Below are 23,294 nucleotides of genomic sequence, written 5' to 3'. Positions count from 1 at the left end.
TCACTCATTTGATTCCATAAAAAACTCTCCGCCAAGGATCTCCATGACCCTAACCAAACGTAACGCGTCCTGTAAAGGAAGTACACTACTTACTCCAGACCTGAAGGTGGCGATAAATCGAACAGGCAATGTTTTGTTTTGTGCTTAAAACTGTTCTCTCTGTGAAGCGCGTCGGCTAGAACCTCCCCCAAGAAGAAGAGTGACACGCCATTCAATTTCTGTCTGCCTCCCTGGCCCGTGGTTGATAGACGCAGGAAGGAGCCTAAAGTATTCTCTGACGGAACTGTAACAATACCGAATACGTGGACATCTGGTTGTATTTTAGTTGCACCAGTACAAGTAAAGTTGTAATCTATCAAGATGGGGATCCGGAAAAAGACCAATAAGAACCCGCCGGTGCTGAGCCATGAGTTTATCATCCAGAACCATGCAGATATTGTTTCTTGTGTTGCTATGGTTTTCCTTCTCGGACTGATGTTTGAGGTAAGTCTAGCCACAGGTTGACTGAGATCGTAGGCTAGTTGCAAAACCCGCTTTCTCCAGTCTGGCAAATATATTGGCTAATTGTATCCAGACGTGAAGATGATGCCGACTCGCCTCCTGTCTGACTCGTCTCTTCAAACGGTCATGGCTGATCTAATTCTTCTCAAGTCTACTTCCTCTATTGACAATTTCAAAGTTTTTAATGCGTGTTGGTCATATAGTTGTGCTACCAGAGGATACACATATTTCTTTATTAGGATACGGTGGTCTCTTTCGATGAAAAAAAAAAATGTAACGCTGTTGCCAGATGGTCAACTGGCCATCCCATAGCCTTCCCTACTGATCACTTCCAGACAAGCCACTTGTTAATGTGAATCGCTAAACGATTTTGCATTTAACCCATGACTAATCTGTCAGTGAACAATTACATTGCTACATTGTTGTGGGTTGTAGTAAATGCGGTGGGTACGATATTGTGCAATACACTTAAGCGTGGACACTTTTATGCGCAGATCAAGTGTTACGTGGCAATCACAGAGCGATTCAGAGCGCTGTCATCGTAGACACCCGCATGCTTGGAAAAACGAAAGTTGCCATTGATACAACTAATTTCGTTCCTCCTAGCAATAATTTACGTTTACAATAACCAGATGTTTTAGTTTGTGGTTGCAAATCATTATTGCCTTTGTCACTGTATTTACGTCTTTATTTTTTACTTTGGTTTGGTGGGAAAGCATCCTTGCTGGAAATCAGCGCCGTGCAATAAGTTAAGCATCATGGGAAATGCAGTTTTAGTTGTGATTCGACTTTTTGAAGGACAGACCAGATGAGTCTTGGTATGTCGGTTTAGACCCTCTACCATGGTGTTTTTTTCACTCAATATTAGTAATATCACACTTTGTTCACATTTAGAATTTGCTCATTTTGCTCCACATTTTGTAGGAAATCCCGTCAATTACAAAATAATGTTACACCCATGTTTATGACGATGCATGTAGTGTACTGCAATGTTTCCACCATCCTTAACGATATTATCTTGTGCTGTTGTCCAGGTGACTTCGAAGGTTGCAGTGCTTTTCATAACTGTCCAATACAACGTCACTATCTCAGCAAATGGTGAGTAAATTGTCTTTAACTAGTTAAGCTAGTGATGCAGTTAAAAGGACAGTTAACCCTAACACCCAACAAATAGAAATAAAACCTTACTCGTAGTGCTACATTTATCCATGTAGATTATTATGTGCTGTAGAGATGTCTGCCTTCTCTCCAATATAAAGAAGCTAGTTGGCACTCGGCTTGCGGTGCTCATGTAGGAACTTATTGATTCCTACTGAACTACACCCACCAACCGTGTCTCCGCACAGAAGGAGCATGCATCCTTATGGTGGAGAGGCTTGGGCTGGTGTTCAGTAGAAATAATATGGTTCCTACATGAAATATGGCGCTTTTAGCACCACAAGACGAGTGACAGGGAAAATGTGTAGTTTTGATTTTGGTGTGAGCTGGCCCTTTAAACGTTCTGTTTGTAGAGTTGGCACTCTGGTGCAGGGCCTCTAGTTCTGTAGCTTGTTTACATGTTAATGGATGAAATAATTCTCCACTATGGTCAAGTTTAACTGTGTGGCAAAGAACCAGTTTGCTAATACCAAAAACCTAAATTTGGAAGCCTTTCTTCCAGAACTCAACTCATGGAGCCTCCCTCAAACCTCTCTTTAGGCGTATTTTCTTTTTCCATAGCACTATATTTAGTCTGCCTGATTTATACATTTCTCTTGTGGCAAGGTTGGCCTGGGTGAATTGAGGCTAAGGTATAATACAGACCAGTCTAGCCAATCTCATCTCAAGGTTAACAGTTTCTATGCCAACTTCTATCATAGTTGCGTGGCTTTTAACAGTTCTAAGTTGTATGTTTGTGTAGCTATTTCCGGGCCAGTTGCTGATTGACTGCCTAAAGGTGGATTGTGCTTGAACAGCATATCGTCTTATCTGAGAAAGATAGCTTCTTGCCTAGCTCTGTTACTCATTAACATTGGTATTTTATAGGATAAATGACCACAATAGCAAGTGTTCTCAAATGACTGAAAAGGCTAGCTTTATTTAACTCGGTTAAATCTGCCTTTAGTTTTTGAGGGTCAAGTTTATCAACTTTTCCATAAGAGAGTCCCACCAAATGCCACCCACACAGCTTGTTCCACCAAAACGTAGCCCAATTTGTGTTTGCCTCTCTGTTCCTTAGAGGGTCCTGATGAGACTGCTGTGAATCACTTTCACCATGGCCTCAAAGACCTAGCCACTGTGTTCTTCTATATGCTGGTTGCCATCATCATGCATGCCATCATCCAGGAGTATGTGCTGGATGTAAGTACACACACGCACGCACGCACGCACACACACACACACACACACACACACACACACACACACACACACACACACACACACACACACACACACACAGACACTTAGAATTCAATGTCTTAACATCCAGCCTTTCAGGTCAGTCGTCTTTATTGTGCACACCAACTGATCTGATGCGTGTTTGATTACGTCTCTCGTTTCCTGTGTTTGTTCATGTAGAAGATCAACAGGAAGATGCATTTCTCGAAGACGAAGCACAGCAAGTTTAACGAGTCAGGCCAGCTGAGTGCCTTCTACCTGTTCTCCTTTGGCTGGGGGACCAGCATCCTGCTCTCAGTAGGTCTCCTACTCTGCAATGCCAGCTTGGAAACGTCAAGTTGTTTTTGTCTGAATTTACACCCTCACTGCTCACCTCCCCTCTCAAAATGCGACAGGAGCTGGTATTTTGGTCCTCAAGTAGTGCAAGGTTCTTTTTCAGATTGTTACAAGTTATGAAAGTGCATATTGTAAGGTTTCAAGTGATGCGTCATACATTGAAATCAGAAAACAGTTGCAGAATCCAGTAATGCAGAGAAGCTGAGAAAAATCCATCTCCAAAAAACTGACCAGAAGACATGTCTTGAGAAGCTTACTTTGCTGACAGATTATAAGTATTCAGTGATCCTCATTTGTTTTGTTTATATTATTGAGTCACTTCAACACTTAAAAGAAAGATTTTCACTTCCAACCATGATTGCCGACATGCAGACCTATATACCAGCTCCTGGGACAAATGAACTGATCCTTCCTGCCTCTTCCTGTGTCCGGACTTCCTGTTGAACACTTTGATCCTTTTCAGGAGAACTTCCTGTCTAATCCTGTCACACTGTGGGAGGGATACCCTCACACCCTAATGCCGTGAGTATGAGCGCATGCCTTCCCAAGCTGTGTGTCCTAACGGAGGCCAACTGTCGTTTTAGTTCACTCTCTTTATTTCTATATATACTTTACTTGATCATTTTTGTCATTTTCTAGGTTTCAGATGAAGTTTTATTTCATTTGTCAGTTGGGCTATTGGCTTCACGCTCTCCCTGAACTGTATTTCCAAAAGACTAAGAAGGTGAGTGTGCAAAGTTGTATGTTTGTTGTTTAGGTAGACACCTGCATGTTATTGGAAGCGGCCTTACTGTACCAATAACACTGAAAGGCAGACTTCTGAGGATAAACAAAAAAAAAACGAAACAGGAAATGATCTTGTTTCCTTTTTAGCTCACAATTTGCTTAAACACGAGGAAACAATGTGGAGACATTAGTACAGTAAATCCTGAGGCCATCTTTAACATTCTCCATGCTTTTGTCCTCCCCTTTCCCTGTCTTTGCTGTCCAGGAGGACATTCCACGCCAGCTCGTCTACATCTCTCTCTACCTGGTCCATATTGTGGGAGCGTACGTCCTGAAGTAAGAGCAGTTTCACCCCAGCAAACATCTCAGTCTTGCGTTCCACAGCTTGATGTGGTACAATAGAAGCAGCCCACGTCAAAATGTGAATCTGTCCGTTCCTTCGAAGTGTGAAACGGAAGATTTGACTGTTCCATTTTCAAAAGCAGAGAAATTTCCAAGGCCACATTTTTTTTAAGCTATCAGAATGAGACTGTGGGCTGTAACTCGGGGTGCTAACGGATGCCGTGTTCTGTTGCTCAGTCTCAACCGACTGGGTCTGATCCTGCTGGTGCTGCACTACTTTGTGGAGCTGCTCTTCCATGTCTCCCGCTTGGTCTACTTCAGCAACGAGAACAGACAGACAGGGTGAGTCTTGTGGATTAGGAATGTGTCCTAAGTTGACTAATGTGTTCGCAAGAGCACGGATAACATGCCAGAAATTGAATTTCACTGTCCTGGAGAGTAAGGAACGAGACGAGGAAAACACTTTTTAGCGGCAATCTGTCTCCTGGATTGGAAGCCACACCACCTTCCAGCTTTGTACAAATATACAGATCGTTTTTTGGCTGGCTGGTTGGTTGGTTGGTTGAATCTCTGCACAATCCCACTGTTAAGTAACCCAATATGGTCTACTACTGTAGTCTTGTAACTAAACATAAGAAACAAATGCTGTTGGCTACAGGCGGCTGTACAATATGTGAAGAGTAGAGTCTGTCTGGGTCTTGAAAGTGTCTCTGTTATTGTGTGTGTCCTAGGTTCACCATATGGGCCTTCCTGTTTGTCCTTGGGCGACTGCTCACCCTGTCCTTGTCTGTCCTCACCGTGGGCTTTGGCCTTGCCAATGCGGAGCATCAGGGCCTGGACCTGGCTGCAGGGAACTTCAACGTGCTTTTTGTCCGGTAAGGGGGCGGGGCACCAAGTTATGTTTTGTTAGGGGGTCAGATGGCTGAGCGGTTATGGAATTGGGCTTGGTTGCCGGTTCGATTCCCGTCCGTGCGAAATGACGTGTCCTTGGGCAAGGCACTTCATCCTACTTGCCTCAGGAGGAATGTCCCTGTGTTTACTGTAAGTCGCTCTGGATAAGAGTGTCTGCTAAATGACTAAAATGTAAACGTTTTAGAATTACCACACTGTACAACAAATAGTACTTCCTTGAAACAGGAAATGCCTATCTGGTTGTTTAGGGGGCATAGATTAAACTGAGATTAGAGAAAATATTTATGAATGAAAATTCGAATGATATTTGGAAAAGGTTTATTCAACGCTGCTAGATTAACTTTGTTTTCTGAGACTGTTAGCCAACCTTGCTCCTTCCTCATCCAGGATCACTGTTTTGGCCGCCATCTGCATCACTCAGGCGTTCATGATGTGGAAATTCATCAACTACCAGCTGCGCCGGTGGAGAGAGCATGGCCAGGCACAGGCACTGAAGAAGAAACCTGCCGCCCCTAAGAGCAAGTCAAAGAAAGACAAAGGTACGAACCTTGATTCAGTAACCATTCAAGTAAACATGAATGGCAACAATAAAAAAAATAAAAAATAAACGTTTTTCCCAGGAGAAGTGCGTTTATCCTGAATTATTATTTTTCCTCTTGTCATTTGCAGCAAATGGAGTGAATGGGTCTGTCAACGCAAACGGAGCGGATTCGCCAAGAGCGCGAAAGGAAAAGTTGTCATAATCACACCGCTATACCTTCCCATGCCTCCACCCGCACCCCCCCCCCCCCTCCCAGAGACCACCCTGCCACCCTGGTCATCCAAGTCATCTGACCCTTCAGCTCTGTCTACTGTCTGCATTTCATTCTCTCACAGGACTGCAACTCCCAGCAGGACTACAAAAGTCGAAATGCATTTAGCTTTATATGCTTGACGCCAACTTCCAGTGTTATTGATTTTAAAATCATGACTCTGCCATGCCATAACCAGGAAAAAAAGGAATTAAGACAAATGCATATAAATGAAACAAAAGAACATATTTAAAAGTGCCTATTGATACCAATTATTTTGTACAGGGTGTGCAGATGTAAGATTTCAGGAATGATAACGTTTAGTGTTTGAGTAATGTTTTCCCAGTCAAAACATTTCATGCATTGTCTTGAATACTATATATCAGATTGTTGTATAACAATTTGATGATAATCTTTTTCTCTTTGCAAAGGGCTTTTCAAACTGATCCTTATTATAGCATTCCTAGCACAGAACTCAGTGCCCTGTGTTTTTTTAGTTTATGCTTTTGACCGCATGGGAGACAGAGTACTCTGGTTGCTTGAAGGACATTCTGTTCTTTACTGGAGGATCGCTAAGAGTAACACACCTGTATGCTACGTGGTTCCATCATATTGCTTTGGTTAGTAATGTATTTAGATGCCAAGTATGGAAGATAGTGGTCACATCAGTGACATGGATCCATTTAAAGGTAGTGCAGCGTCATCTTTAGAATGCGCTGTGGCTCAGTCAGAAAGCGGATAATACATGCCTTTCTCCTTTCAGATCATTGAAATAAAAAAAACCTTGATCTTGAAAACTAAAGTTGGACAGAGTGACTCACACCAATCCAGTCACTAAGAGATCATAGAGGAAGCATGTGGATATGGACTGAACATTGCCCTGTGTTGCATTATGGGTAGTGCAAGGTTGGAAAGTACAGGTAGAATAGTTCTGAATTATTCCAGTTCTCTACCTTGGCAATGCTGAATTTATTTTTGCCTGCTGTGTTCAACACACTGATGTCCACTGATGATCTTTTTTAAGACCAACGTAGACGTTGCAGAGTTGATTTCTAATTGCCATTGGTTAAGAAGGGGTCATGCTAAATGTAACCCGTCTTTGATCTTCTCAAGATAAGTGGTTGCTGTATGTCTTAGGCCAGGCTTGTTTGTCTCCTTTAAATTGTCCACAAGAATATAATTTGTTGTAAAAACAACGGACAGTGTGATGAAAGACTCCTATTCCGTTCCTTCCACTGAATGTGCCAAATGAGAGCTTTCAGCATGACTTTGGATGAACACACCTTGTGATCTTTAACATGTTCACTTGCCATTAAAATACTTTTCACAAAAGTTCGTATTTGTATTGTTATTTTGTGTAGAAAATTAGCTGGGTGTGGATGGGATTCTTGGGTTATGGTAACAGCACAAAACGGGATTGTTGAGATTCCGCCTCGAGTATTCCACTAGTGTTGCAGTATATCGCAGACCGCATGAAGGCACTACAACTCAGATTTTGTTTTGGAAAAACACAATATTGGCATTTGGAGGAAATTCTAAAATGGCTAATCAAGGTGCCAAGTCCAACAGGCCACGCAGTTGCAACGATAAAAAGGTAGGTAGCCGTAGCCTACAGTGTATCATGACAGCACTGGTTAATGTAGCCTATTGGTCTCTTTCGTCCAACTTGTTTTGGGCACAATTTGTCAAATGTTGCTGTATGATGACGACAGTTTGCAAGGTAATCATCCCAATAGCATTGGGCACAAATATCACAGTGCCTGAAGCTGTTAAAGTGTGAGAATGTAGTGACCAGTGTGTCATAGTACTTGTGCTATTTAGATATTCAGCATATCGTGTTGCACTGCAGGACAATCTGAAAGAAATAATGTAAAATAATGTGACGGACTGCATTTCCTTTTACTGTAGCCCAAGTGTAGCTCATGCATTGCCCATATACAGATAGAGACACCAGTCTTCTATGCTGTTATTTGTTGCATTCTAAAAGAAGATGGATGTTTGGCAGATATGTGCACGTTTCTTTGAGGAAGATTTATTCCTGCTATTTTGGTTCCATGGTCTGTATGGACTACAATAAGATGTTATTGATTGGTAAATTTAAGCTGTAAGCAAACATTAGTAGGTTATGTGTTGCTTTGTTTCGATTATTCACATTTAAATTGATTAATTTAGGCTAGGCCTAATGTTCTTTCTATTAATATGACTATTCTAATTTCACTGAGTTTAATTGCTTTCTTGCATGTGAAATAAAGCCGTACTCCACATATTGCCAACAAAGTAAGAAAACAGACTTTATTGTTGCCTGTGGTTGGTGAATAGATATTATTATGTCGCCTCTTCGCAGTAAATTGGGATGCCATGTTTAATAAGTTGATATCATACTCAACTAAATCACATTTCCTATTGATAACAAATGCTATGTCATCTGACAGATTAGCTACTCGCCGCAAGCCTGCCGGAGACCCTATACTGAGTTCACTGGTGTCTGTGATGTGTGGGGGAGGATTGCGAGCGAGATAAACAAGCAGCCAGTCAGTGTTGGGTTTTCAGGGAGCAGGAGGAACATGGCGGCGGCACAGTTAGCAAGCAGTAATGCAGTTTCACCAATCCGAAGGTCAGAGCTGGTTTTATTAAACGGGATTTAACAGACCGTACGCCACAGGAAGTTTTAAATCGTAAGTACACACGTGGGTTTATCTTGTTTGGGTGGTTCGGAGTGGTTTGGTGTTACATTCTTGTCCTAATGTCATGCGTTCAATCACAGTTGTGTGGCAATGCTGTCGCTGCGCTAGCTTGCTAAGCAAAGCTTGCTGACTGTCATACTGGGGCAACCTATAGACATTTTGCCTAGCTGGCTAGCTCGAGCTATCAGTAGGTCGGTTTGTTTTCCTTCAGTTGGGATGCAACCGTGGCATGTGGCCGGGCCAAATCGTTAAGGGCGGAGTTTATTGCTCTAATTTATCAGTTTAGTACTAAGGAACAATTATATTTGCCATTTATGAAAAGTAGCTTGCTACGTTGCTATTTTCTTTGAGTCCAGCCGTAAACCAGTATCAGGATTAAAAGGCATTATGATGGAATTCCACGTGCCTGACGTAGCTACGTCACTTTGTTTTGATACTTCTGTCACTTTTGGCACCTGGCACTTGAAGTGCAAAAAGAGAAATTGAGACATTGACATGCCGGAAAATGCAATAGGCCTACTTGCGTTCTAGTCACGTAAAAAATGTTGATTACGATTGTGAACAATCATTATCTATCCCGATAATTAATGTATTTAGGATGAATTAATTGAACATTTAGATGTCTGTCCGAGTCATCACCATGTTCTCTTTATAAATGATACTGTGGATGTGAAGGGATATTAACCAAACCGGGAAAGCAAAACAAATAAACGACGTGATCGCTAAGTGAGTTACAACACCGCGCGGCAGCCCGGGAATCCTAAACAAATGTATTACTAGTATGTACGCTGGCTAGCCAGCAATGTTCCACTTCCAGCTGCTCGTGCCCTATTTACGCTCGCGACTTATTGCAACTGCTGGTGTCAACATATGCACTGCATTTGCACGACATAATGCACAAATAAAGAATTCCATGCACCTCTTACACTTTTGTTGTTGAGTGCATGAAGTTCACGGATTCAGTCGGTAGAGCTTTACAAGCTACCAATGCTAGCTAGCCAGTTCTCGGGGAGGGGGGAAATGTTTTGTCAGACCCCTTAAACTCAGAATGTCTTTCAGCGGGCATTTAAACTTAGGGCTGATACAATTGTACGTGTTTCAAATGTTTACAAATGTTTCTGTAAGATGGACAATTTCCACGTAATGCTCATTTTTTTTCAGAGGTTTGCGAGTCCGTTCAGTTCACCACGGTTGCCACAATGTCGCCCGGTGGCCAAGTTGTTACACTAGCGCTCCACGCCGTGTGAAAAGCCATGTACTTCTGGAACCTTTTGAACTCCCTGGGAATTTCGAAAACTGAGTTTTCCGGTGGTGTCGTATTCCACGTTAAATGTATCTTTCTCCCAATCCTTATAGATTTTATGGGTGTTGAAGTTGTACAAATATAGATTTATTCAGTTTTTGGTTGGCTTAATCGTTCACGTTCCTTACATTTGGTGAGGGCAACATGAGAAACAATTGAATGATCTCTGTTGTTCGTGTATAACTGTACCATGAATTTGAGCCCCATAAACGTCACTGTGCAGTATGACAACATGTGGTCTGGATCCTGTTTCAGGACTACTGTTGGCATACTTAATCAAAGAGCAACTATTTTATTGAATGGACGATCTCTAAACCACACCAAAGGTCAATTTCCAAGAAAGGATGAAGGTTTTAACTTAATGGTTGCACTGTTGTGCCCTGAGTGAATGAGTGGTGCGGCACTATGCAGACAGACAGCTTGCGTTTTTTCGATGTGTCAATGCTCCTTCCATTAATGCGGCGGAACGCAGCCTGTGGAACCAGTCGAGCACTCCTTGCCTCTTATGTCACTCCCTCCACCTGACTGCGCTCAGGGCCACTGTCACATCACTGGCGTGGAGTTTAACATGACATGTTAGCCAACTGTGGAGAGAGATCAACGAGACAATGTATGTCAGTCACACTCTGAGCCAAGTTATCAGAACTTTCAAAGACGAAGCAAAGGCGGCGAAAAGAACAATGGGCGGATGAAAACTGGGTCAGATTTTGTGTTCTTTAGTCAATGTAGGAAAAGAATGACTAAGTAGGACACTTCTTTCATTCAACTATCCTTTTACCTCCTACCCCCCAACCTGCTTAATGTGTACTAACGTTCATGGTTGCTAAAAACATCTTCATGCGTAGCCACGGTGTTTGCTCTAATTGTTTACCTTGAACAGTGGCCAGTAAGGACCATCCTGTGTTTTGAATCCGCTTAAAGACATAACCGTTCCCGTCTAAAAGCCTGTGGCTATATCTGTTGTTCCTCTTATCCACAGCCTCAGGCTGTTGCTCAGCCCTCAGTAGAACACACAGGAATTATCAAACATCACTTTTGCCACATGTTGTTGTGTAGGTAGTTTAATGTTAACCTCTGTGTGTGTGTGTGTGTGTGTGTGTATGTGTGTGTGTCGACTGCATGTTTGGAAGGGCTGTATCCATGTCTGCGTTCTCTACAGCTGAGGAGAGAGGCCGATCCTATAGCCAGACTGTAACTGATAAGTGACATTGTTTGTCAGCTGATACCCCCTCTGATGGGGCGGGGGGGGGGGGGGGGGGGGGGGTGCAGCGGGGGTTATGACTGCATCACAGCCTTTTGACCCCACTGGAATTTTAAATCTTCATCAACGCAATCCGGTCCGACTGTACACCTCGTACAGCCATGTAGGTGTGGTCACAACTGATTGTGTAACTTCTCGGAAAGGTGTACACCTGTAGCTGCTAGGCCTCTAGGCTCGCTAGCTAATTGACAAGTTGCTCAGTCATCAGTGAGTTTCAGTCATGCCGATTTGGTTTCAGTAAGACACACGAGTCCTGTGTTAAGGTGTGATTAGCCTTTTTATGACACGTCTTATCAGTGTTGTTATTTATAATAAGTAGTCTTACACTAATTGTAACTGTTAATGTTAACACAAGCATGTTTACTCTCTGTGTTCGCAGCATAAGGACTTGGCTTGGTTCCTATTAGAGCAACAGATGTGAAGTCGCTTGGCTTGAGATTGGCCAAAACAATGAGGCAATTTCATTAGCTGCAGAGAAATCCATCAGACCGTGGCCTGAAGAACAGAGATGTGCTAGAAGCCTGCACTATGTCTATATTGACAATACAGATATTCAATTTCTGATTGTATAACATAAACGTGTGTCTGTGTGTGTGTCAACAGCTTCCAATGACTTCCTGCCAGTGTGTATCGCTAGATTGTATTGGTTATTGATCCGAGACAGGAAGCCAGGCCTCGTCCTAATGGGAGCAGTATAGGCACTGCAGTCCCTGTGACAAACATGGTGGCTGAGGCGTCTTATTGAATCCGAGGGGGCCATTAGTGCACCATTGTAAAGGCTGCTGTGGGGGCCTCCATTGGCGTTTAACCCCCTGTGAACTGGCCATAATGGTCAATTTCTGCAGTGTGAAATATCTGCCTCGGGTCCCGTCTAATCCCCGGCCTCCTGAGAGGGCGATCAGCCTCCCTGGCTCGTTAGACCAGCCTCCGTGTCGAAGCTCGTCAGCAGCCCAGCTGGACACCTGCTGTCTGAATCTCCAGGGGAAAGTAAGGGATTACAGCCACTCCATGCTCTGGCTCTGGGCCATCCAGCTCACCTCCAATCAGGTGGCAGCTGAATGTGACGGCATGCATAGTGTCACTGTCTAGGGGAGGAGGGGAGGTGTGTGGGGGGAGGGGTGTGTGTGGAAGGGGGGGGGGGTGTGGGAGGAGGGGGGAGGGGGGTGGGTGGGGAATGCTGAAGAGTGACGCATGCACAAACGCTGCGCAGCCCTTTTAGATTTTGGCGTGTCAAAAAATCACATAAACAACTTTCTATTTGTCAGCCTTAACCACAGGTACGAGCGTGGTGGTGAGATGCTGATTGCTGGATTTTCACAGCTGCAGTTCCAGTGTCGGATCAGTACGGTAACTCAGTGGCTGAACAGCAGTGTGGAGTCAAACTCTGCTGGAGGCCGTTGGCTACGCTGGTTCCTTATGATGTGGCAAGCCCAGATGTTGTAGTTTCACTTCCTCCAAAACAGAAAAGTTTCACTTTTGTGCTTTCAGCTTGTGTGTCTTTTGAGCTGTCATTGCCTGGTAGCACCGGACTAACATCATGATGGAACCTCAACTTTTGTGAAAGTTGTCAACCTGGTTGAAATGGTATATTCTGATGTGGTTTGGAATTCAGTTTGTCATCAGCTTTAGGTTTAAGTTAAATTTGTGTTTAGATATACGTGTACTAAAAAGCACCTAGCTTACACGAGTCCCCACCAACAGTAATAGAGTGCTCTTCATTCAGAGCTGTGTGGTTTGCTTGGTAGTAGGGATTTGAACTTTTAACCCAGAGCACTCTGACCTCTAGTTAAAGACTCGCAAATGATAGGACTGGGAGCTCATTGGACAGAGAGCTAAACCAATGATCCTGTTTCAGGCAGAAGGCTTTACACTCGCAAGACCTTTGTGAGCGTGTGTTGAAGTGGCCGGGTTGTGTTACAGCTATTTTGTGGTAGCTCACGACACACATGTTACTGGCACCGAGGGTCTTTTGTGATTTGAACAGATTGAGCCCGTTAAAGTAGTCACTGCCACAACTCATGCCAATGTGAACAGGAAGCGACAGGAAATCATTTGACACCAGAAAAGAGAGGAGGAACAATGAAAACTGCTACGAGGCTGGTTTTGTAAGTGAAGTGAGTGATCTCAGTGTCACATTTGGCATGGCTTCTTGTGGTTGTTGAGATTACGCTCTGTGTTGTTAAACACACTCCTGCGTTCCTCGCCAAGGCTGCCAGCTTCCAAAGGATAAAGAGTTGCTTGAAAAGAGAGAGGCCATACATGGGAGCCGTCTCTCGTCCTCTCTCTCGCCCTCTCTCTCTCCTCGTCCTTTCCTGGCAATTTGACTGGACCCGTTGAAGGGTAGCTCCCCAAGACCGGGGCAGATCTGAGGTCACCGGGTCGTTTCCCCCCTGAATGGTTGAGGTCAGGACTGAGAGATGCCGGGCTGACCCTGGGTCTGTGGTTCAATTCCACCCTGGGAGTTAACTGACAGATTAGAGGGTGGTCCCCCACACCAGGGGAGACATTTACATGTAGTCATTTAGCAGACGCTCTTATCCAGAGCGACTTACAGTAAGTACAGGGACATTCTTCCAGAGGCAAGTAGGGTGAAGTGCCTTGCCCAAGGACACAACGTCATTTGGCACGGCCGGGAATTGAACCAGCGACCTTCTGATTACTAGCCCGATTCCCTTACCGCTCAACCACCTGACTCCCTCAGTCATGGGGGGGGGGGGGGGCGGGTTGTTGAGGTGTTCTTCCCAAAGACGTCAGGCTGCTATATGGCATGAGCACATTCCTCCAGGTGCCCTGTTGGCAGGTGCCCTGTTGGCAGGTGCCCTGTTGGCAGGTGCCCTGTTGGCAGGTGCCCTGTTGGCAGGTGCCCTGTTGGCAGGTGCCCTGTTGGCAGGTGCCCTGTTGGCAGGTGCCCTGTTGGCAGGTGCCAGTGAGACGTGTCCCAGGCACAGCCTCGGCTCCTCTGCAGGGCACTTAGTAGTGAACGGCAGTGAGGCCACTGGAAGCTTTTTGCAACTGAGCCAAATAACCAACCGCAAATGTTTTTACAAGTCATCTAGGCCTCCTCCCTGACACGCTCTCCAGAACAGCAGAGAGGTGAAGTTTGAATCAACAATTTATTATTTTTATTTTTTTCAACATTATTTATTTTTTGCCTTCATCTCATGAGTCATCTCAGACACACTCAGCCTGCAGTGTGTCTGTGTGGTGTGTATTGTGGGGGGGGGGGCACACATCGAGCTAGGCCCTGTGTTGCCACCACCCATCGAGGGGGGACCCTAGCATGTCTACGTCCCACCATGCAGCCAAGGTGTCCAGCCCCTCCGCAGCAGAGAGGAGCAGGCGCTGCTTGGGAGAGTTCCCCACGCTGCCCTCCTGCAGAGCTGGCCTGAGGGACTCTCTGGACCCAAGCCAAGGTGAGCCAGTCTCTGTTACGCAAAGCCTCCTTCCTGTCCACCCCCCACCTTCCTCTATCTGAAGAAGCCTGGCCAGCCAAGTACTCTGGCCCACCCTTCCCTGTGTAACCTCCCCAGTCGAATGGGTAGAGCACAGTGGGGCTGGCGTCGCCTCCCCCGCCCTCGTGCCAGCCTCCCTAGTAGACTGTCCATGGTCGGGTGATGTCACTGCTGGTGTCAGTCTCACACCTAAGACCATGACTAGTTTGTTTGCTGTTACCATGTGCCTAAGTCTGTCTGTCGGTGACTGTGTCCCGGGGGCTGTGTCCCGGGGGCTGTGTCCCGGGGGCTGTGTCCCGGGGGCTGTGTCCCGGGGGCTGTGTCCCGGGGGCTGTGTCCCGGGGGCTGTGTCCCGGGGGCTGTGTCTTGTGCGCACGTTTCCGCTGGCGCAAGCAGCCGTGTGTCTAAGCATCCCACACAGACCCCCAGCATCACTCATAGACCCCACAGAATGACGCACAGACCCCCAGCATCACTCATAGACCCCACAGAATGACACACAGACCCCCAGCATCACTCACAGACCCCCAGCATCACTCATAGACCCCACAGAATGACGCAGAGACACCCCGCAGCCACAGCTCTGACTGTAGGCCTGACCAGACACCTGCTGCGGGGGACCCCCAGGGTCTCCTACCTCCAGCTTCTTCATGAGCGCAGTGGGAGAGGACTCCAGGGGGAGAGGACTCCAGTGGGAGAGGACTCCAGGGGGAGAGGACTCCAGTGGGAGAGGACTCCAGTGGGGGGAGAGGACTCCAGTGGGGGGAGAGGACTCCAGTGGGGGGAGAGGACTCCAGTGGGAGAGGACTCCAGTGGGGGGAGAGGACTCCAGGGGGAGAGGACTCCAGTGGGAGAGGACTCCAGTGGGGGGGAGAGGACTCCAGTGGGGGGAGAGGACTCCAGTGGGGGGAGAGGACTCCAGTGGGGGGGAGAGGACTCCAGTGGGGGGAGAGGACTCCAGTGGGGGGAGAGGACTCCAGTGGGGGGGAGAGGACTCCAGTGGGGGGAGAGGACTCCAGTGGGGGGGAGAGGACTCCAGTGGGGGGAGAGGACTCCAGTGGGGGGAGAGGACTCCAGTGGGGGGAGAGGACTCCAGTGGGGGGGAGAGGACTCCAGTGGGGGGAGAGGACTCCAGTGGGGGGGGAGAGGACTCCAGTGGGAGAGGACTCCAGTGGGGGGGGAGAGGACTCCAGTGGGGAGGAGAGGACTCCAGTGGGGGGAGAGGACTCCAGTGGGGGGAGAGGACTCCAGTGGGGGGGGAGAGGACTCCAGTGGGGGGAGCCAGGCCACAGCCTCCAGAGGTCAGGCAGAGTGTGGAGTAAGTCCCACAGCTCTCCAGGATTCTGCCATCACTCCTGGAATGTGCCGAAGGGAGTCTCCTCCCCAGGAGGGCCCTGTCCAACCTCTGGGACTTTGGAAGATTTCGGAAGGTTCTTAAGGATTTAAGTTGCTGCGATTCGATCCCAGAGCACAGCTATTCCCACAAGTGTCTTCAACCGCTTAAAAAACATGTCTGTCTTGTGTGTGTGTGTATGGTGTCATGCCTGTAGCCCCTGCTATCCTGTTGCACAGTAGCAAGTGGGGCCTCTCCCACTTCAGTTGCAGATGAGCCATGCAATGATACCTGACAGTGAGACAAAGTAAGCAATTTAGGATCACGCACCGAATATTTAACCTTCCCCTCTAATCTGATTGTGGTGGAGATTGGTGGCAGTATTGTTGTGGAGAGGTTCTTGAGTTATGAGTAAAAAAAAAAAAAATACTTCTGCTCACCTTCTTTATTGCTCCCCTCCCCCCCCTCCCCTTCTCATCCTCCCCTTTCCGTCTGTGTGTGTTGATCCAGCCAGGCCCTCTGCCCACCTCTCCTCTGCCTTCTGCTTGCCGTGACATCCTGAAGTGACTGTCGGTGTTAAAGATTCATGAGTGTGATCAGCTTTCGGTAAATGTGGCCCTGGCTCTGGGTTGCAATCTGGCACTTTACGGCCATTACCTCACAGTGATTCTGGAGTAGAGAGCTCTTGAGTGGATTTGGGAAGCAGGGAGTACTGTGTGTGTGTGTGTGTGTGTGTGTGTGTGTGTGTGTGTGTGTGGTTCAGGAGGCATGTCAATAGTGTGAAGTGGCTTCCTCTCTCCATGTGCATCTTCCTCTCCTACCACTTTTCTCTCTCTTTCTCTCATTGATCCCTGCAGTGGAGCCGTAAGTGTCAGTCAGAGTGGAGGCCTCTGCACATCAGATGAAGGGTCCACACTCTCCTCTGGGAAACTCCCTCCCTCCCTCCGTCCCCTCCGTCCCCTCCGTCCCTCCCTCCCCTCCGTCCCTCCCTCCCTCCCCTCCGTCCCTCCCTCCCCTCCGTCCCTCTGTCCCTAGCTCTCTCTGTCTCTTGCCGTCTTTCCCTGTCTGTTCCTCCCTGCAGACGCAGACTTAATATCAGCACATCTGGTTTGTGGTAACCAGGGAGGGAGGGGAGGGGAGGGAGGACTACGCTCTCCCCTCCTCTTCTTCTTCTTCTTCTTGTCGAAATCGATAATGTTTTTAATGACGCGTGTTTGTCTTTGACACCATGTGACCCCGTGGGCCCGACACTGCTCTGTGTGTCTTGGCTCCCTTCCTCAGCTGCTCCCACAGAGAACAGGAGGAGCGGGGAGCGGGGTTGCCGTGGTCCTTTGCTCCCCCCCCCCCTCGCTCTCCTCCCACGCCCCCCAAACCCTCCCCCCCCCCCCCGCACTAGTGAGGGAGGATGCAACAGACAGTGCTCTGGAAGCTTCCTCTCTGCGCAGGCCACGAGGCGCTTCATTAGTCCGTTCTGTCCCCCCTCCTCCCCCCATCGCTCTCTAGAAGGTTCTTGTTACAGCGAGCGGTGGACTTCAAACGGGGCCCACGCTCATGCGCTCTCCTTTTGATGTGACTTGCAGTTGAATGCAGAGTCATGCCTGTCGATGCAGGCTCAGTCTCTGGAGGTGCCGGGTATGTTTCCACCTCCAGGCCTGCTAGCCCACAGGATGACAGGCCTGCTAGCCCACAGGATGACAGGGCATTGACGGCACATTGCCCCCACCCCCACCCTCCGCCACCCCCCACCTGGCAGAAACTGGCAAAGGCTTCGGTTGAGCATCTCTTAGTATGACTGGAATCGGTGGTTCAGGGATTTTATTTTTGAAGACCCCACCCCCTGCCCCAGCATCTGAGTTTCCTGTGCAAAACCTCCCAGAAAGTAGTCAAATACATTATTATTATTAAAAGGAGTGAAGAAGTATTTGTAACCCCGGGCAACCCCAGAAGCAGATGGGTGTTCTGGCTCGACGCTCCGGACAAGACTCCAAACACAACATGTAAAACTCTCTACCTAGGAGCTATCTGACCGTGCCTGATACTGTTAGACTGTCTGCGTTCAGCTAGATTGTACAACTATGCAGGCTTGGACTAGTTTACATACCCAAAGCAACGTGCTGTAGATGGATTTCTTTAGCATATGAAGCATAGCTTAGATGTGAGTGACTATATGCTCAACCATTATAGCCTTTCAAGTTTGTGCGTGTGCGTGCGTGCGTGCGTGTGGTGTTTTTCCTCCGACATTCTGAACAAGGTTGGAGTCTTCCCTCTGCTTCTCCCAGTCTCCTCCACATTCCAAGCCAGCCTGATTGGCTTGTGGCTGGCTGGAGACTGGTCCTGTCTGTGTCACCTAAGATATGGACACACACACCGTTTAACTGCTTCACTCAAGAGCAGTCAGGGCTCTCAAAGTCAATTGATTTCTGTAACTTTTTTTTCTTCCCCTTGTGCGTGCGTATAGACCTTAACCCTTCATCCACAGCTGTAAGTCGGTCAGTGAAACACATGAATAGACGAGCACTGATGGGGGGGGGGGGGGGGAACACGCTAGTTAAGTGCCAGATTCACACACAAGCAGGACTCGCAGCATTGTGCGTGCGCTTGTGTTGTAACACAAGTGTAAACTGCTGTTATTTGACCAAAAATCTTTCTTTACTCAGTGTGGCCAAATCACAAGGAGGAGTTGGCTGCTTGTAAGGCTGTTGGCTGTGCTGTGGTTGGGAAACATTTCTAGAGGTTTCTAGGTTGTTTTGCATTAGGCAACTGTATACAAAACTTGGCATATTTGTGTTCTGAGTGGCCTTAAGCCTTTGACTTGATTTGCTGTCCCAGAAGGTAACCAGTATTTTTTTTTTTTTTTTACTCTTGACAACTCCCTTCCTGGAAGGGTCACGTGTAAAGCCAGTTCAAGGGCTCACAGAAGAGGATGTTTTGGAGAAAAACACTCGACGTCAGAAACGCGACACCCCTTTTCATTCTTGTCCTGTAAGAGAGAGAGAGAGAAATGGGAGGGGTCACTTAAAACATTAAAAAGATTTATTCCGTTTCAATCCTCAAGAGGTGATTCAGTTCTGAACATCGGGTATTTGAAACCCATCAGAGTGATGTTATGGCCCTTCTCTTGTCGTGTGAATGCGTCTGCCACCCCAGTGCTCAGGCAGGACGGCTCATAAGAGCAGGGAACACTGATCCAGGGACCTAATGAACTTTAAGTGATGGCCGGCCTGTTTTAGATGTGCCAATCAATCACACGGATAATGAAGTTATGGCTCCATTGACCTGCTCACCTCTCTTTCTCTCCCCCGCCCGCCCCTGCCTCCACACACACACACACACACACACACACACACACACACACACACACACACACACTGACCCTGTTAGGTCAAATGGGTCCTCACTGCACAGGTGTAATTTTATTAGTGGAGGGTTGGGTGTACTGTAGGTCTTGACCCCAGCCTGACCCTGGGTTCAGAGCCAACCAGAACAGTAAACCAGCAGAGTGTTGTTACCCGTTACCACCCTCCCGCAGGTCAAAGGGTAAAAAGTGGGGTTTCCCTTAACTGTTCCAGGGGCGATCTATTACCTCTCTGAAGCTCAGTGCTGAGAGAGTGAACAGGCATTACAGAGTAGACTGTTGCCTTTCCGTACATCTCCCCCCGCCCCTCCCCTGGGTGGATAGAGGCTGAGGAGGCAGGGGTAGTCTGTCTCGCCATTGGACGCTGTGCCAATGGGGTTGTGTTTTGTCTCTCTGTCTCCTGCCGGGCTGACTGTCTGGAGAGACAGACTCCTCCCCTCTCCCCCTGTCCTCCTCCCCTCTCCTCTGTCCTCTCCCCTCTCCTCTCCTCTGAGAATGTTTACGATTCAGGCCATGTTATGTTATGGGTTGCTTTGCGGCCTAATATCACTCTTGGCTGTATCTCAAAGTAAGAGACCCAGATACCCCTCATGGTCTATCTGCAGGAACTCCATTATGCTAACATCAGCCTCTAACCAGAAGCCCTCCAGCTGGGCTCTTAATTAGAAGCAGACTGGACAAGGTGAAAGTAGTTGATGTTTGCATTTTTTTTCTGTGAATTTGATCATGGAGAAGCCAGCGAATAATAAATGAGGGTTTTGCAGCATCTTTCTGGTTCTCGTTCGAGAGCGAAGACTGAAGCGCAAAGGCCTGTCACAGTCCTCATCCATCCATTGAGCCACCCTCTCTTGTGCGTTATCGTCCCGATGTCAGACCTGAGTCAGGGGCTGCTCGCACAGCCTACTGGGTTGTAGGCTGCGTGTGGGTGTAGCGCTACGGTCGTTAGCGTAGCACAAAGTAGGGCATAGTGACAGTCTGGCCTTCCAGACTCACCTGCGTACCGTCGTGTTGTGCCGTGCGCTGTGTCGTAGTCAGAGCCCTAAAGTAATCCTCCGAAAAATACATCCCACACTTTCCTTGCCAGTCCAGGGTTGAGCGGCATCCAGCATCAAGTGTGCCTACGCAGCTCCACCACCACCTCTCCTGGGTTAAGTGGTCACTCTCAGTAGTGGAGGCTATTCACTTGACTCTTCTTTCCCAGTGGCAAGGTAACATACTGTTTGTCGTCTGCTGTGGTCCCGCCAGGCATATTGGAGGTGCATTCTCTAAAGCTGTGTTACTGGAGGGCTGTCCCTGGTAGGTGGTCAGGATTTATTTCAGGTCAATGCCTGGCCTAGCTCAGCCTGGCCTAGCTCAGCCTGGCCTAGCTCAGCCTGGCCTGGCCTGGCCTGGCCTAGCTCAGCCTAGCCTGGCCTAGCTCAGCCTAGCCTGGCCTAGCTCAGCCTAGCCTGGCCTAGCTCAGCCTAGCCTGGCCTAGCTCAGCCTGGCCCATCCTAATGTAGTCCAGCCTAATGTGGGTATCCATGGCTGGTGTGCGAGGCCCAGTCATGAGAGCTGAAGCTCTCCTCTACTGTCTGCTGTTGATAATTAACTCAATGACATGTTCTGTACAGTAACCCCCCAGCTGTTTATAGCTACCCTGGGATTGAGGGCATTAGAGCAACCCCCCCATCTCTCCCTAGCAACACTGGGGGTCCTAAACATTCCTGCCTGCCTGTCTCCCTTCCCTGCCTGTCTCTGGGACTGTCATTGAGACGTGTCTAGTCTTCACGGTCAGTCTGTCTGTCTCTCGCTCTCTCTTTCTTTCTGTGTCTCTCTCTCTCGGTCTCTCTCTCTGTCTGTCTCTCTCTTCCCTCTGTCTCTCTCTTTTTCTCTCAATGGATGCTAATGCCACTGCCGCCAAGTCAAGGAGAACAAAGCAACCAATCATCTTCTACACTGTGAAATGAGGGGGGATAAATGCACAACCAATCAGATTCCGGAGTCCCATGGTAACTTGCTCTGGGAAGACTTGGAGACAACCAATGGGGGCGAAGGAGCGCTGCGTTGTGATCTTGGTGGAGTTGTCCTGCAGCATCATTAAGACTTGGGGCACACGGACCTGCCCTCCGTTTAAAAGCTTCAGCCAGACAGCACAGCGACAGACCATAAAGGCGTTCACCCCCCCGTCATTCAGAGAACGTGATGGAAACGTGGCTGGTCGCTATCCCGCCTCGCCCTTCACCCTCCGAGTCCACGGGCTGCATACAGCGAGAGAGGCGCCGGACCCTGTGATGGCGTCTGTGCTCGCTCGCCCAAGCCCAGCCATCAGCACCCTCAGTTCCTGTGTGTGTTTCCCCTTCACACAGTCAGCCAGTCCACCCCACCCCCTCTCCCTCCTCTCTCCCACCCCCTCTCCCTCCTCTCTCCCTCCTCTCTCCCACCCCCTCTCCCTCCTCTCTCCCACCCCCTCTTCCTCCTCTCTCCCTCACTGCCTGCCTGCCTCACCACTGCTTTCATTTCAGCCATTTGAGCACAGCCTTCACCATTAGCTTTTAAGTAGGCCACCGCAATCCAGCAGGGAGCCTGGCTGGGGGCTGGGGGCTGGAGGCTGGGGGCTGGGGGCTGGAGGCTGGGGGCTGGAGGCTGGGGGCTGGGGGCTGGAGGCTGGGGGCTGGGGGCTGGAGGCTGGGGGCTGGAGGCTGGGGGCTGGAGGCTGGGGGCTGGAGGCTGGGGGCTGGAGGCTGGAGGGAAGCTCGCTAGCTCCATTGAGAGTAGAGGTAGATGGCTGTCGCTACCTTCCTCCAGCTTTGCTGTGCTGTGCCGGGCTGTGCTGTACTCTGTCTGTGCTGTGCTCTGTCTTACGTAACGGCTGAGCGCTCTGAACACGGTGTGCCGTGGCCGTTTCCATGGTTAGGAGTGGCTCAGAGTGTAACACAACACACTGCAGAGCTCCAAGCAGGCTTAGTTTGTTCAGAACAGGCTCTCTCTCTCTCTCCTGCGCTCCCTCCATCTTCCTCGTACATTCACGCACTTTGGGATTCCCTTTTGAAATGTTTCCCTTCCAAGAATCCACAGTAAACTGTCGGTATCTTTTAGTAGTGTCTTTCCTTCTCATCTCTCACGCCTCCCTGTCTCTGCCTCGTTTCACACACCATCTTCTCTCGTTGTACTATGTCATCATACCTGTTTGGTGGCTCTGAGACAACCAGTAAACCTGGTTGGGTGGGACTCTTGGGACAATTTCTGTACAGGAGCAAATTTCTTGGATGTTTGGAAATGGCATCTCTTCTCCCATTACTAACACCAAAAAACCTTAAAGTAAAAAAAAAAACAAAAAAAAAAAAAAAAAAAAAAACACTGGTTTTGTCAATGGCACTTTCTAAAGGACTCGGGCTCGACTCCACTGGTGTTTTTAAAAGAAGGAGATGAGGAAGAGAGAGAGTGAGGGAGCCAAGCCATGAGAGACTGTCTCAAACTCAGGTCGCCCACCAGGCAAGAAGCCTCCCATGTCCAGCCTCTTACTACATCAAGTCCATTAAACATCACATTTTGGTGGCACTAATTAAGAAGACATTATAGTCTTCAGTTATTTATGTTTTTTCCCCCATTTAGTGCCATTGAGGTCGGCAGTGCTGATAGCGGGGGAGAGAGAGAGAGGGGGGAGAGATGCCAACGTGAAATGATAATGTAGATAAGTACATCACGTCTCTGGGGAGTGCCACATTATATTTGCACTTAAATGACACTTACTGTGTGGTGCTGAGGGGACAGTTTGACACAGAGTGACTGATGGAAGGGTTATTTCTTGAGACGGGAGGTTTAGGGTCTTAAACTGGCCCATATCTGTGTCCGCCACAGTGCAACACGTCCTTAAGGTGTCCATTAGTGCACTTTCAAACCAAGATTTCTTCCATACAGGTGGACACTAATTGAAAGG

At 48.1% G+C, this 23,294-nt stretch overlaps 2 protein-coding genes across 4 annotated transcripts in view; both read left to right on the top strand.

Moving 5' to 3' along the window:
- The first annotated feature begins 146 nt into the window (after positions 1-146).
- Positions 147-7,319, top strand: tram1 (translocation associated membrane protein 1). The gene is made up of 11 exons (XM_084703617.1): positions 147-483; positions 1,536-1,599; positions 2,720-2,841; positions 3,061-3,177; positions 3,680-3,738; positions 3,856-3,940; positions 4,208-4,278; positions 4,522-4,626; positions 5,016-5,159; positions 5,584-5,735; positions 5,866-7,319. Exons 1-11 carry the CDS (start codon positions 361-363, stop codon positions 5,937-5,939), a joined length of 1,116 nt encoding a protein of 371 aa, XP_084559743.1. The 5' UTR covers positions 147-360; the 3' UTR covers positions 5,940-7,319.
- Positions 7,320-8,510: 1,191 nt separating this feature from the next.
- ncoa2 (nuclear receptor coactivator 2) overlaps positions 8,511-23,294 on the top strand; it is a 45,892-nt gene continuing 31,108 nt past the window's right edge. For all 3 annotated transcript variants that reach the window (XM_084702987.1, XM_084702988.1, XM_084702986.1), the window contains exon 1: positions 8,511-8,662. The gene's annotated coding sequence lies outside the window, so the exon portion shown is untranslated. The remainder of the gene's footprint in view (positions 8,663-23,294) is intronic.

The sequence above is a fragment of the Hypomesus nipponensis genome, chromosome 8 (genome assembly GCF_054491055.1).
Source record: "Hypomesus nipponensis isolate SF chromosome 8, ASM5449105v1, whole genome shotgun sequence".
NCBI classification, from domain to species: Eukaryota; Metazoa; Chordata; class Actinopteri; order Osmeriformes; family Osmeridae; genus Hypomesus; species Hypomesus nipponensis.
Note: the sequence above shows the minus strand (reverse complement) of the source record. Positions and strands in the feature narration are given on the sequence as shown.

What these genes read in the sequence shown, in the direction of transcription:
- tram1 (XM_084703617.1), top strand. Translation starts at nt 361, where the DNA reads ATGGGGATCCGGAAAAAGACCAATAAGAACCCGCCGGTGCTGAGCCAT. An exon ending in TACCCTCACACCCTAATGCC is followed by an intron (nt 3,739 to 3,855) that starts GTGAGTATGAGC and finishes GTCATTTTCTAG; the next exon opens with GTTTCAGATGAAGTTTTATT. An exon ending in TTCAACGTGCTTTTTGTCCG is followed by an intron (nt 5,160 to 5,583) that starts GTAAGGGGGCGG and finishes TTCCTCATCCAG; the next exon opens with GATCACTGTTTTGGCCGCCA.